The 15,800-nt window shown below is 49.9% G+C and overlaps 1 protein-coding gene across 1 annotated transcript in view; it reads left to right on the forward strand.

Moving 5' to 3' along the window:
• Positions 1 to 15,800, forward strand: part of VSIG1 (V-set and immunoglobulin domain containing 1) — a gene marked incomplete at its 5' end in the record, with an annotated part of 194,121 nt that overhangs the window by 9,579 nt on the left and 168,742 nt on the right. The window contains one exon of the mRNA XM_029586037.1: positions 8,581 to 8,686. Coding sequence (XP_029441897.1) covers positions 8,581 to 8,686 — 106 coding nt within the window. The remainder of the gene's footprint in view (positions 1 to 8,580; positions 8,687 to 15,800) is intronic.

Genomic DNA, 15,800 nt, shown 5'->3' on the forward strand with positions numbered 1-15,800 from the left:
TGACAGACATGGCCTTCTGGAGCTTGGACCTGATTTCCCTAGATATGTAGCAAACCAGTCACTGGGGTTTTGCATGAAACATAACAAACAAACATAACAAACCATCTTATCTGTGTTGACCGTCCAGCCTTCACATTCCCAGCTGTTGCTGTGGTGCATCAGAAAACCTTTACCATGGGATAGCTAGATTACCAGCGACAAACTAAGCCAATCCTGGATTTATTTATCTGTGTTTGTGTGTGTGTGTGTGTGTGTGGGGGGGGGGGGGGTGAGTTTATTCTTCACTTTTATCCCACGGCACTGCAGTCACTATTTAGGGGGGAAAATCATTTAAGAAAACACCAAGTACCTAGAAGCAAGCCCTAATGTCAGCCCTTAGAGTTTGTCCGCCAGTAAAGATATAATCACTGGGTCAGACTGAGGGTCCATCAAGCCCAGCATGCTGGTGACTTGGAAATGGCTGTCCCTAGTGACTCACAGCCAATTGGCACAGTGGCAAGTTGCTGCTATTCCTATCTGCTGCTGAGTGCATTTCCAGTTTGGACCTTATCACCCCGCTCACAGACGCTGTGTGTCGTTACTGATATTACTCAGCTCCCAGGCATGATGTGCTACAGATGCAGTCGCCAATGGCCGCATGCAAATCCCTGTGAAGTTTACCGTGGCTTGCTCGGCTATGTCAATATTTTAGCTTCCTCAAGCAAGGTATTTTCATAGACCAGAGCAATAAAAATGATGATCAGGGTTGGTTCTAAAACAAATAATGTCAACATGCCATAATCATAATTGCTGCAGTATGAATCTCAACTGCTTAACAATGATAAATAAGATATTACATCAGTCTCGTGTCACGCCAGGAAGACGTCTGCAGTATAAACACTTTAGCTGCAAAACTCCCAGTGATGTCACAAATCTATTTTTTTTTAAATATATTTTTGTTAGAAGATTCTAGAATTCACAACAACCAGCCCTCAACAAATTAATTTTATTTATTTATTTTGAACTTTTATATACCGAGATTCATGTAAAAAATTACATATCACATCGGTTTACAATGGAAGGTACATAGCAATAAAGCTTTACATAAAACAAGGGTTACATAGAACTGGGATACATTAAAATAAAAAAGGATAGATAAATACAAGGTGCTAGTAGGTGAATGCAAAGTCTATCAATATATAACTTGAAAACAAAGGGCAATATACATCTGGTAACAACAATGAATAAAAAAGGGAAAACTAAGTTATTTCTGGTGTTGTATTACCATGACAGGCAGGGGCGGATTGCCGAGCGGGGGGGGTGTCAGGCTTCCCCTGGTGGGCCGGTGGCTCCCATCAAGTGTTTTTATTGATTTTAAATAAAGATTCCCGTCAAAGAAAATGAGGGCTGCTGCGACCCGAAAAAAGATCTACAAAGTCGCAACAGAGCCGATGAAGCCGCGCTTGAAGTGAGGCCTGTGGGCTGCGTCTCAGCTCAGTCTGCTGTGCCTGAAGAGGACCCGCGAGCTGCGGCAGAGATCTGTGGGGTTGCCGGAGAGGACCCGCGAGCCTCTGTGGGGCTGCTGGAGAGGACCCGCGAGCCTCTGTGGGGCTGCTGGAGAGGACCCGCGAGCCGTGGCAGAGAGATCTGTGAGGCTGCTGGAGAGGACCCGCGAACCGCGGCAGAGAGATCTGTGGGGCTGCCGGAGAGGACCCGTGAGCCTCTGTGGGGCTGCTGGAGAGGACCCGCGAGCCGCGGCAGAGAGATCTGTGGGGCTGCTGGAGAGGACCTGCGAGCCGCGGCAGAGAGATCTGTGGGGCTGCCGGAGAGGACCCGTGAGCCTCTGTGGGGCTGCTGGAGAGGACCCGCGAGCCGCGGCAGAGAGATCTGTGAGGCTGCTGGAGAGGACCCGTGAGCCTCTGTGGGGCTGCTGGAGAGGACCCGCGAGCCGCGGCAGAGAGATCTGTGGGGCTGCTGGAGAGGACCCGTGAGCCTCTGTGGGGCTGCTGGAGAGGACCCGCGAGTCGCGGCAGAGAGATCTGTGAGGATGCTGGAGAGGACCTGCGAGCCGCGGCAGAGAGATCTGTGGGGCTGCTGGAAAGGACCCGCGAGCCGCGTCAGAGAGATCTGTGGGGCTGCTGGAGAGGACCTGCGAGCCGCGGCAGAGAGATCTGTTGGGCTGCTGGAGAGGACCTGCGAGCCGCGGCAGAGAGATCTGTGGGGCTGCTGGAGAGGACCTGCGAGCCGCGGCAGAGAGATCTGTGGGGCTGCTGGAGAGGACCCGCGAGCCTCTGTGGGGCTGCTGGAGAGGACCTGCGAGCCGCGGCAGAGAGATCTGTGGGGCTGCTGGAGAGGACCCGCGAGCCGCGGCAGAGAGATCTGTGGGGCTGCTGGAGAGGACCTGCGAGCCGCGGCAGAGAGATCTGTGGGGCTGTTGAAAAGGACCCGCGAGCCGCGGCAGAGAGATCTGTGGGGCTGCTGGAGAGGACCCGCGAGCCGCGGCAGAGAGATCTGTGGGGCTGCTGGAGAGGACCTGCGAGCCGCGGCAGAGAGATCTGTGGGGCTGTTGAAAAGGACCTGCGAGCCGCGTCAGAGAGATCTGTGGGGCTGCTGGAGAGGACCCGCGAGCCGCGGCAGAGAGATCTGTGAGGCTGCTGGAGAGGACCCGCGAGCCGAGGCAGAGAGATCTGTGGGGCTGCTGGAGAGGACCCGCGAGCCGCGGCAGAGAGATCTGTGGGGCTGTTGAAAAGGACCTGCGAGCCGCGGCAGAGAGATCTGTGGGGCTGCTGGAGAGGACCTGCGAGCCGCGGCAGAGAGATCTGTGGGGCTGTTGAAAAGGACCTGCGAGCCGCGGCAGAGAGATCTGTGGGGCTGCTTGGAAAGGACCCGCGAGCCGCGTCAGAGAGATCTGTGGGGCTGCTGGAGAGGACCTGCGAGCCGCGGCAGAGAGATCTGTTGGGCTGCTGGAGAGGACCTGCGAGCCGCGGCAGAGAGATCTGTGGGGCTGCTGGAGAGGACCTGCGAGCCGCGGCAGAGAGATCTGTTGGGCTGCTGGAGAGGACCTGCGAGCCGCGGCAGAGAGATCTGTGGGGCTGCTGGAGAGGACCTGCGAGCCGCGGCAGAGAGATCTGTGGGGCTGCTGGAGAGGACCTGCGAGCCGCGGCAGAGAGATCTGTGGGGCTGCTGGAGAGGACCCGCGAGCCTCTGTGGGGCTGCTGGAGAGGACCCGCGAGCCGCGGCAGAGAGATCTGTGGGGCTGCTGGAGAGGACCTGCGAGCCGCGGCAGAGAGATCTGTGGGGCTGCTGAAAAGGACCCGCGAGCCGCGGCAGAGAGATCTGTGGGGCTGCTGGAGAGGACCCGCGAGCCGCGGCAGAGAGATCTGTGGGGCTGCTGGAGAGGACCCGCGAGCTGCGGCAGAGAGATCTGTGGGGCTGCTGGAGAGGACCCGCGAGCCGCGGCAGAGAGATCTGTGGGGCTGTTGAAAAGGACCCGCGAGCCGCGGCAGAGAGATCTGTGGGGCTGCTGGAGAGGACCCGCGAGCCGCGGCAGAGAGATCTGTGGGGCTGCTGGAGAGGACCCGCGAGCCGCGGCAGAGAGATCTGTGAGGCTGCTGGAGAGGACCCGCGAGCCGCGGCAGAGAGATCTGTGGGGCTGTTGAAAAGGACCTGCGAGCCGCGGCAGAGAGATCTGTGGGGCTGCTGGAGAGGACCTGCGAGCCGCGGCAGAGAGATCTGTGGGGCTGTTGAAAAGGACCTGCGAGCCGCGGCAGAGAGATCTGTGGGGCTGCTGGAAAGGACCCGCGAGCCACGTCAGAGAGATCTGTGGGGCTGCTGGAGAGGACCCGCGAGCCGCGGCAGAGAGATCTGTTGGGGCTGCTGGAGAGGACCTGCGAGCCGCGGCAGAGAGATCTGTGGGGCTGCTGGAGAGGACCCTGCGAGCCGCGGCAGAGAGATCTGTGGGGCTGCTGGAGAGGACCCGCGAGCCTCTGTGGGGCTGCTGGAGAGGACCCGCGAGCCGCGGCAGAGAGATCTGTGGGGCTGCTGGAGAGGACCCGCGAGCCGCGGCAGAGAGATCTGTGGGGCTGCTGGAGAGGACCCGCGAGCCGCGGCAGAGAGATCTGTGGGGCTGCTGGAGAGGACCTGCGAGCCGCGGCAGAGAGATCTGTGGGGCTGTTGAAAAGGACCCGCGAGCCGCGGCAGAGAGATCTGTGGGGCTGCTGGAGAGGACCCGCGAGCCGCGGCAGAGAGATCTGTGGGGCTGCTGGAGAGGACCCGCGAGCCGCGGCAGAGAGATCTGTGGGGCTGCTGGAGAGGACCTGTGAACTGCGGCAGAGATCTGTGGGGCTGCTGGAAAGGACCTGCGAGCCGCGGCAGAGAGATCTGTGGGGCTGTTGAAGAGGACCCGCGAGCCGCGGCAGAGAGATCTGTGGGGCTGCTGGAAAGGACCCGCGAGCCGCGGCAGAGAGATCTGTGGGGCTGCTGGAGAGGACCCGCGAGCCGCGGCAGAGAGATCTGTGGGGCTGCTGGAGAGGACCTGCGAGCCGCGGCAGAGAGATCTGTGGGGCTGCTGGAGAGGACCTGCGAGCCGCGGCAGAGAGATCTGTGGGGCTGCCGGAGAGGACCCGTGAGCCTCTGTGGGGCTGCTGGAGAGGACCTGCGAGCCGCGGCAGAGAGATCTGTGGGGCTGCTGGAGAGGACCCGCGAGCCTCTGTGGGGCTGCTGGAGAGGACCCGCGAGCCGCGGCAGAGAGATCTGTGGGGCTGCTGGAGAGGACCCGTGAGCCTCTGTGGGGCTGCTGGAGAGGACCTGCGAGCCGCGGCAGAGAGATCTGTGGGGCTGCTGGAGAGGACCTGCGAGCCGCGGCAGAGAGATCTGTGGGGCTGTTGAAAAGGACCCGTGAGCTGCGGCAGAGAGATCTGTGGGGCTGCTGGAGAGGACCCGCGAGCCTCTGTGGGGCTGCTGGAGAGGACCCGCGAGCCGCGGCAGAGAGATCTGTGGGGCTGCTGGAGAGGACCTGCGAGCCGCGGCAGAGAGATCTGTGGGGCTGTTGAAAAGGACCCGCGAGCCGCGGCAGAGAGATCTGTGGGGCTGCTGGAGAGGACCCGCGAGCCGCGGCAGAGAGATCTGTGGGGCTGCTGGAGAGGACCCGCGAGCCGCGGCAGAGAGATCTGTGGGGCTGTTGAAAAGGACCCGTGAGCCGCGGCAGAGAGATCTGTGGGGCTGCTGGAGAGGACCCGCGAGCCGCGGCAGAGAGATCTGTGGGGCTGCTGGAAAGGACCCGCGAGCCGCGGCAGAGAGATCTGTGAGGCTGCTGGAGAGGACCTGCGAGCCTCTGTGGGGCTGCTGGAGAGGACCCGCGAGCCGCGGCAGAGAGATCTGTGGGGCTGCTGGAAAGGACCCGCGAGCCGCGGCAGAGAGATCTGTGAGGCTGCTGGAGAGGACCCGCGAGCCTCTGTGGGGCTGCTGTAGAGGACCTGCGAGCCGCGGCAGAGAGATCTGTGGGGCTGCTGGAGAGGACCTGCGAGCCGCGGCAGAGAGATCTGTGGGGCTGCTGGAGAGGACCTGCGAGCCTCTGTGAGGCTGCTGGAGAGGACCTGTGAACTGCGGCAGAGAGATCTGTGGGGCTGCTGGAGAGGACCTGCGAGCCTCTGTGAGGCTGCTGGAGAGGACCCGCGAGCCGCGGCAGAGAGATCTGTGAGGCTGCTGGAAAGGACCTGCGAGCCGCGGCAGAGAGATCTGTGAGGCTGCTGGAAAGGACCTGCGAGCCACGGCAGAGAGATCTGTGGGGCTGCTGGAGAGGACCCGCGAGCCGTGGCAGAGAGATCTGTGAGGCTGCTGGAGAGGACCCGCGAACCGCGGCAGAGAGATCGGTGAGGCTGCTGGAGAGGACCCGCGAACCGCGGCAGAGAGATCTGTGGGGCTGCTGGAGAGGACCCGCGAGCCGCGGCAGAGAGATCTGTGAGGCTGCTGGAGAGGACCCGCGAGCCGCGGCAGAGAGATCTGTGGGGCTGCTGGAGAGGACCCGCGAGCCGCGGCAGAGAGATCTGTGGGGCTGCTGGAGAGGACCCGCGAGCCGCGGCAGAGAGATCTGTGAGGCTGCTGGTGAAGAAGACAAGCTGACTGTGGCTCCGAGCCGCATTGGTAACAAGCAGTATAGGAGGGATGGGCACCGCGGGCAGGAATCATAACACTAACCTCTTCAGCCTTTCCTCATACGGAAGCTGTTCCATTCCCCTTATCATTTTGGTTGCCCTTCTCTGTACCTTCTCCATCGCAATTATATCTTTTTTGAGATGTGGCGACCAGAATTGTACACAGTATTCAAGGTGCGGTCTCACCATGGAGCAATACAGAAGCATTATGACATTTTCCCTTTTATTAACCATTCCCTTCCTAATAATTCCTAACATTCTGTTTGCTTTTTTGACTGCTGCAGCACACTGAGCCGACGATTTCAATGTGTTATCCACTATGACGCCTAGATCTTTTTCCTGGGTGGTAACTCCTAATATGGACCCCAACATTGTGTAACTACAGCAAGGGTTATTTTTCCCTATATGCATCACCTTGCACTTGTCCACATTAAATTTCATCTGCCATTTGGATGCCCAATCTTCCAGTCTTGCAAGGTTCTCCTGTAATGTATCACCTCCTTCTTCACCAGCAGCAATGCAACTGATAAGAGTTTCTTTCCCCCACGTGGTAGTCTCACCCAACAAACCAATTTTACTTTCATGCCATTCTCATTCTTCAAGGGAAACTCCTTGCTGAAAATTCCAGGCGGCCTGACCAGGAGAGATGGAAACAATCCCCCGGTAAAAGGCTCAGCAGGATTCTGCGCTCGCCTGATTGGATGACAGTTCATCTTTGCCGATGGGAGCAGCCACTTTGTGCTAGCAGGAAAGAGGAATGTAAAGGCTGATTGTCTTGTTATCACCAGGAAATGTGCATTCGTTAAGGAATAAATTGCCACAGGAAATTTATGCAGTGAGGGAGTTTTTGTTTTTTTGCAAAGCTTGTCAAAGCATGTCTATTTTTGCAAGCTTCCAAAAACATTTATTCTAAGGTAATATTTTTGCGATATTGGTAAGGAAGGTAATGCTTACACTGCTAATTTTATATTTGATTTTATTTTCAGAACAGCACTAATGAATGTTGACTATTGCTTATTGTTTTAGTCGCTATTATTCAATTCTGTAGTGTGATTGATTTATGATTTGATTGATCTGTAATTGTTTGTTTGCACTTTTACTTTTGTTTGTGTAGTGGATCCCCTCTTTTGGTGCTTTATCCTAGACTAGGGGTGCCACAAGTCTTGGTTTAGCTTCAGATGGGGAGGAAGATTTCTCTTCCAGGGCCCCTGATGCTGTTGATCACAATCTCAGTGACCACACTCTAGATCAAATACCTCCAGAAGGTGCTAGATGGAGAAAAATGACAGCAGGGAAGCCAAAATTAGCAAAACAGGGGAATTACAGAAGGATCCATCCATCCCCTATTAAGTCCACATGGAGAACACTGAAAGAAAACACTGGAGTACCTTTATAGGATGGGAAAACATCAAAACCTCTCAAGGTACTGAAAGCCATCAAATGGGGAGATGACAGAAACAGCCCTGGAATCATAATGATGATTTGGCTCACCAAAAATGTGGAACACCCAGCACAAACATGGGATCTCAATAATAAAGAAAAACCTCAGTAGAGAGTATGGATAACCTAAATACATACACGTGTCAAATAAATATACTCAACACCTTACATTTGTGCTTTTTGTAGTTTTTAATGAATTTTACATATTATCTTTAACAGTATAATATAGTAACCATTCGATAATAGCACTACCATATCATATAAATATTTTCATAACCACCCACAATTAATGGGAACACCACCCATATATCACAGAACTCCAAGCCTTGATTGGGATTAGCAGTGTTAACAGATAACCCATTGATAATAAAATCTGCAGGTTCTTCACAGCCCAAGTCAGCTCTTCAGTATCTCTTGATCGCCAGGTGATAGCTGAGGGCTAACTTTAAAGAATCTGTAACATACCCTCCCAACGCGAGATAGAAATTATTCCCAATCCTGCCTCCATCTGCTGTCACCTACCATCGTTTCTGCTCCCAGCTTCAGCGCGGGAGTTTTCAGGACTCGCTGCTTTAAACTTCAGCTGCCAGTCATCTGCAGCTCCCCCTAAGCCACGCAGGCCAGACCCGCCCTACCTCCGACGTCATCAGGAGGCGTTGGCTTTAGGGGCTCGCCCCTTCGTGCGTACCTTTATTATTTTTATTTATTTATTATTTTTACTATACCGGCTTTCATGACATGGATCACATCAAACCGGTTTACATTTAACAAAGTGTGCAAGATAAGAAATAACTCAAAAAACTGTAACAAGAGCATTGTAAGGAGAGTGACAGTTACAATAAAACAGGGAAATAAATAACTGGGAGTTGGAGGTGAGAAGAGGGGGATTTAACTGACAGCAACTTATTTACAATGTAACAAGATTGAGTCCGATAAAATGTGATTTGTATAGTATTTGTATACATACAATATCAGTACATTTAACTTTAACTTCTTTTATTTGTTTCAGTTTCCATCTCTCCACTACACCATCATCAAAAAATGGATATCCCTGTCGTCAAAGGCAATAGAAGATACAGCTCTCTGCACCCAGCTCGTCATTCACCTCAACCACGGTATTTATCCTCCATACCCTCAGCCGTCTCAGCTTCTGAAACTACAGCCCTCTTATTGACTTCTTTTACGATGTTACTTTTTAATGTACAATCTCTCAGGAAGAAGACACCCATAATTTATGACTTCATTTCTGAACACACCCCTGATATTATCCTTATTACCGAAATATGGTTATATGAACATGACATGGTCATTTTAAACAATCTCTGATGGTTACACTTTTTTCTTTCAACCACGTCTCAATCGTAGAGGAGGAGGTCTCTTAGCAATTGTCAAATTAACCTTATCTCCGAGCAAGAAGGCCTTTCCTCAGTTGGATGAATCTGTTGAAATGCTTTTAATATCTACGTACTTCCATATTAAACATTTGTCTCATGTACAGTCCTCCTGGTACGCTTGCACATACTATATCTCCTTTCCTTGAAACCATCATTACCCTTCCCACTGAGCTCTCTAATACAATGATTGCAGGTGACTTCAACCTGCATTTCAATAGTCAACACTCTCAACTGTCTGTCTCCAATCTAATAGATGCCTTATCAGGCCTTGACTTCTCCAAACTAATCAACAACCCCACCCACAAACACGGCAATACTTTAGATCAAGTCTTCTACAACCAATCTTGCCTTGACCTATCTGCTGATATTTCTCCAGTACCTTGGTCGGATCACTTTATGATTAAGTTAACAAGAAATATTAAACCACACCTTCATAACTATTCTTCTTTCAGCTCTATTAATAAGCCTCTGACATGATGCAAAAGAGTCAACCCAGACTCATTCATTGAATCCATATTACCAAGCATCATCTCGAACCCTCATAAAGATTCTGATTCCATACTTCTATACTGGAACTCAAATATAGAAAATAACATGAATATCTTAGCCCCTTTGACACCTTGAAAGAACCTGCCCAAAACCAGCTCACCTTGGTATTCAGATCCTTACGTTACATGAAACAAAAACTACAAAACCTAGAACACCGCTGGCGCAGGAATCCATTACCCATAAGCAAACAAGCCTATTATACTGAATGAATATTTATATTCATTATAAAAAATAAATTGACCACACCAAAAAATGTTCTAGGCATCCAAAATCCATACAGCAAATGGTAATTCTCAACTCTGTTCAGTATTGTAAAATCTTTAACATCCACACCCCAAAACTCAGTCACATCTTTTATCAAAGATTTTTGCAATAAAATAGCTCAACACTTCAAAGAAAAAATAGAAAGCTTCTCAACCGATTTTGCTTCACTCCCACTTCCAGCACCTAACTTACCTCAAGCAATCAGTTCCTTTTCTGATTTTGTTACAACAAATCCCAATTCCATAATCCATATTCTAACAAAATCCAAAGCTTCCAATAGTCCTTTTAATCCATATTCTGGACACTTACTAAAAAGCGTTGAAGAACGCAAAAAATCATATAGGGATACTGTTAGTGACTGGCGTAAGCTCATCACATATGCAGGGCTGGTACCCTGTGCCCAGAGGCTTTCTTGGCTTATGGGTGAGTTAAAAAAAAAAAAAAGGAAAAATTAATGCAAAATTAATAAATAACTTGCTCCTGCTTTGGGAACACTTCTGAGTGCTCAGTTACTGGTACAAACTGATTGCTTCCACTAACAAAGAAGAATTGCCGCCAGAGAGTTAATTTCACCTGGCTAAACAATGCACCTTGAATATATTCTATTTCAGTAATCAAAAACTATGCCGGCTCCTACTAGCTGTATTAACACAGGGATTATATCCTGTATCAAAAATATGATAGATCAGATTCCTAACCTGCAGATAATATTGTACTAAAAGTTAATCTCTAGTTTCATTCAAATGCTTGCACTGTGCTGTGCTCTCAGCTTATCCTTCGGAATATAAATATAATATTAGGCAGTGTTTAACTTGAAGACCTGGCAACGTTAAACTGAAGACCTTGCGGAAAAGGCAAGTTACTGGGAAGAAGAGCACGGTTTATGCTGCAGTCTTTCTGAGGCTCTCGTGCTGGATCCATTCTGCATAAAGATTTGTTTAATTCATCTACAGCAGCAGGACGTATTCACCGAGGTCATACAGAAGTAGTGAGTGAACGTCCTGTGATCTATACCTGGAAAGCGTTCAGCAATTCAGCTACACTTCAGGTTTTGGAAGACAGAGTGTTCCACGGGCCAGACGATCAGTACACCTGTCATTTAACTCTCCCTCAAATGAGCTTGCAAGTCACCCCTTTTTGAGTCTAAGATTCCTTTTCTCATGCATTCTTGAAAAACCAACAACATTCTTTCAAGACGCCAGCACGGTGCTCCTTTAAGAGCCACACTTCTTACTCACAAACTGAGAAGGCCAGGTGAATCACAGAGCATTAAACACAGGAGGGCAGGGACATCGCCCCACGCAGCTCTGCATACTTGAGCTGGAAGTATGCACCGGTGAACAGACGTCTCTGCACATGCCCTGTGCAGCGCTCACTGCTTGATCCTGTCGGAGAGAACAGGCTGGGCCGGATGGTATCAGGACCAACCCAGCAGAGCAGTTCTTAATAACTTTCTTCCTTTTGCTCTTTTTTTTTTCCTGTATTGGGGGCATAGCTTCCATAAAACATGCACTTTTAGTCCATAATTATTAAATGTTGCTCCACAAATAATGCTCCTAATAATAAATAATCCAATAAAAGGTAACATTAACACATACATAATTGTGCAAAACAAGTGATGGCAATTTTGACATCAGAAACAAAACTTCTTGCACAAACGGAAAGCCAGTAAACATAAAGTCTAAGCAATAAACAGCTTTAACATGGAACAAATTACCTAAACCTTGAAGAATGTTGTGTGAATGATGTATTTATTTCTTTTGTTTATAGAAATGTTATACCACCCCCACAGACCTCAATGGAAGGCGCAAGGCAGTTTATAAAAGCGCACCTAGGCAGCACATATCAAATTCAATGATAAAGAGCTAACAGGCCGATACAGTACAGTGTGCTCTCATGGAGCTCACTGTTAGCCTGCTCTTGGCGTTTTCCCTTACCCCTTATTCAGTAAGGGGAGGAAAACGCGCGTCCAACCCCCCGAACCTAACAGCGCCCTCATGTTGATGCATGTTGATGACCCTATTAGGTATTCCCACGCGATTCAGTAAGCCACACATTTTACTCTAAGAAACTAGCGCCTACCCAAAGGTAGGCGCTAGTTTCTGCCGGCACCGGGAAAGTGCACAGAAAAGCAGTAAAAACTGCTTTTCTGTGCACCCTCTGACTTAATATCATAGCGATATTAAGTCGGAGGTCCCGAAGGGTGTAAAAAGTAAAAAGAAAATTGAGCGTCGGCTGTCAAACCCGCTGACAGCTGGCGCTCCGGGGCTAAAAGGAGGCGATATGGATGCGCTAGTGTCCCTAGCGCCTCCTTTTCCCCGTTTCTACTGCACCACCTATTTTGAATACTGAATTGCGCGCACCGGCGAGTGGCCGGTGCGCGCGCCGGGAGAGCAGGCGTTCGTCCGCTCTTCCGCGAACTTTACTGAATCGGCTTGTAAGCTCGCTGGCTCTGATAGTTACAGTAAGATCAGTATCCTGGAAGTGGGCCTGACCATATTTTGTCATTTTGTCATTCAGCTCAGCGTAAGTGAAAAAAGACAATGGAAATAAAATGGAGCAAAGTTCTGAAAGCCCATTTGCCTGCCACCATTTGTAGTAACTAGAGCTGCAGGAACCACTGGAAGGCAAACTTGAACCCAGCAGAATTTGGCCAGTTGGAGCTGGATGGAATTTTGGGATTTTAACCCCAGATTCGTCAGATTTTTGCTGGCAAATATGCTGAACATTCGTAAGTAACCTGAAAAAATTCGCTTTGATTTTTTTTTTTTAAAGGGAAAGTGAGCTGCAATCCAACAACCTGCTTTGAATTTTGTCCAAAATCTGACGCCACCTTTTCAAGTCCACCTTGTATTAGAAAGGTTCAAAATGCTTCCAGGTTTGTGGAATTGTTTGACAGACCTCTTGTGAAGACGTTTGAGCATCTAACATGGAGAACGTAGTGCTTCTTTTTGTTTTGAGATACATCTCTGCAGTGCTGCTAGGGTCTGCTCTCCTCTATGAGTGCAAACTTCAAGTTCCTGCTAGAATAATCGACTGACCCATGAAGTCCCCCTCTACTAAGCTGACCATAGGCTAAGAGTTTAGTTTGGACCTGACAGGTATGAATAAGGCTTGAATGCTGAGTGCTCCATGAGAGACAAAAACAACGAGTTAAGTCTCATGGGATAATTATTTCCTTCTGAAGACAGTTCTTAAAAAATCAGGCTACCCCCTACCGGTGTTTATTCAATAACAAGAAGTTAACATTCTTCTTGCCTGGTTGAGCTGCCCATTCATTTATTACAGAAACGAATGGCGATTGCACTGCATCCCAGACACCTGCAACATGTGTGATACACGGAAAGAGAATCTAATGGCAGATACGGATCATGAGGCTCATTTCTTCTGTCTCTGTTTCATTCATGCTGCTGTGCCAAAGACCTCAGTTGATCTCTGATTTTCCCCTTCTTCGCATCTAGGTATCCTCTGTGTTTTATCCCATCCCTTTTTTTTTTTTTTTTTAACCAAAGCAAAATCTGTTAAAAGAAAACTGCTCGTGCTGCATTATTTTATAAGTGCACGAATACTTGATGAGCTGTAGGAGTATTTCACTTGGCTTATAATTAAACCGGGCCAGACTGGTGGCTCATTGGCACATGTGCACCTCTTCAGGGAAGGCGTCCCGGGTTGTAGTCTAATGGCGCCAGCGTTCCAGCACTGGTTCCAAGTGAGCTGAAAGAAGAAAGAGATTGAAAGAACTACAGGACAAATGAAAAATAAATCTATCTAATTTATCATTTTTAAAATGTCTTTATATGGTGCTTTTAGAATTTCCCAACCCTCCTTAGAATAACCATGATGTTAGGGGCCAATAAAACAGACACAAACACCTGACCTGATTGGTCTGTTTGAGCAATGATGTCATAAAGAGCATCACATGGTCCAATCCTTCCTATGGCTGCTGAGGTGTAGAAGCCATTCTCAGTGTGCAGTGCACGTGCAACACAGCGTACAAGCCTGGCACGATAAAACAGTTACAGACGGTAGAAGGAGCAGGGGCTCCCAGTCTTTCCGGGAACACGGACTCCTTTTTCAGCTTCAAAAAGTTTGGGGGACGCCCACATAATTCTTTTTCATTTTTTGCTCACCAAAACAAAAGAAACAATGAGATGCACTCCAGAACCATTCATAATGTGTAAACCACTAATCTAAACTGAATACTAACTGATGGATTTTAAAAGCACTGCGCGCCAAAGCCCGGAGATATGTGCGTGACGTGGCCCGGTGCGCGCCGCACAGGGAGAACACGCGTATCTCCTGGTATGAACACAAAAAATGGCGGGGCATGGGCAGGCCGAATCTATACCGTGAAGTCTGCGCGTAAGCATGCGCCGGAATCCCCTACCGTGTAACGTTACTTCTGCTAGGGACAACATGTAAGTCATGTAATAAAAAAAAAATAGGCGAGTCAGTGGGGTTTTAAGGGTCGGGACTAATGAGGCAAGTTAGATAGGGAGATTATTTCCTTATTTATTTAGACAGTTTATACACCAGGAAGTCCTCTGCTTTACTGGGGCAAACTGGGAAAATGGGCTCTTGCACCCATGTGCATAGCTACTAAAATCCCCCCCACTTACGCGTTCCAGGCGGCATTTGTGCGCACATGGGCGCATCAATGTAAAATCCTGCGCACGTGAATTCACCTATAGCCAATTTTATAACGCGCGCAGATCTGCTCCCGCGCGGGTCTCAAGATTCACCTCATAGGGAGGGCAGTTTGCAAGGCTATTTAAGGATTACCCTCATAATTGAAGGTTGAGGTCATTTTCCCAGTCCAGCTGCAATGGGGAAGAGGAAGCAAGTTAAAAAAAAAATAAAAAATTCCAGGTAGGGAACTTGTTGTGACCCTGAGAGAAAGTCCAACACCGGGAAACTGCCCGCGGAGTTCATCTGCTTAGAAGCAGGGGCAAAGTACTTGCAGGAAGGATTTCAGAATTAAATCCCTGCACGTGCCAGCCCTGCTCCTTTTATCCCCCGCAGGTTAAAGTATGCATGGGGTTCATACACAGGTAAGTGGTGGGGGATGGCAATTTTCAGGGATAAACAGCTGCTTGCCCACCTAAAAACCTTTGAAACCTACCAACCCTGAAAAATGACCCCTTTTAGTCTGCTTTTCTCTTATACTTTATTGTTTTCTTTTACGATACAGAAAATGTCAGTCACTTAATAATTGACGTTTTAGAAAAAGCAAAAGAATAGCCCAGCTTTCAAAGGGAAGGAGGCTCATGAGATCTCTGCTTGTCTGTGTGTCCCACTGAATAGCGTTTGTGCTTAATGTCGTGTCTACAACTGGCTGCTGTCCCATCCTCCCTCCTCCTTGATTCCTGCCGATCGTCTTTCCCTTCTTCCCTCCTGAACCAATGTGGTCCTCTGTCCCTCTCTTTCTCGCTACCTCTGTCCAGCATGATTCCTGCAGGTCCTCTCCTCTTCCCTAATCGGCTGCCGCCCACTCTCCCTTAACCTGGTCAACCATGGATTCCTGATCCTGTCTCCCTCTTTATCCTTCATTCCTGTCTCATTCCTCTCTCTTTCCCCTCATGCCATCAGCCACAGTCCCATTTCCTCTTTTCTCCCTTTCAGCCATTCTACTCACTTTTCTGGTCAGCTCCCCCCTCCTCGCTCTGTCTGGCCAGTGGCTCTTCTCGGAAATGTTTCTCACCACTGTGATAACCCAGCCTTGCTCTCCTTTCAAAGTTGCAAAAGTTCTGACAGCCGCATTCAGCCCCTCTCTTCCCTCACATCCTCACAAAGTGCAGCAGTGGCGTTTGTGATTCTCAAGGGCTGCAATCGGTCTCTCTTTTTCCGACCTCTGCTAAACATGCGGCAGTGCAGTTTGAGGCTTCAAATGGACACAAATGGCCCCTCTCTGTCCCTTCTTTCCCTGGTCTACAGCAATGTCCTAGGCCCTAAGCTCACTCTCCTGGCCTGTGGCAGCAGCTCAACTAATCACAGGTAGCAGCAGCCCACTCATTTTCTCCCC

Source organism: Rhinatrema bivittatum, unplaced genomic scaffold, assembly GCF_901001135.1.
Source record: "Rhinatrema bivittatum unplaced genomic scaffold, aRhiBiv1.1, whole genome shotgun sequence".
NCBI lineage: Eukaryota > Metazoa > Chordata > Amphibia > Gymnophiona > Rhinatrematidae > Rhinatrema > Rhinatrema bivittatum.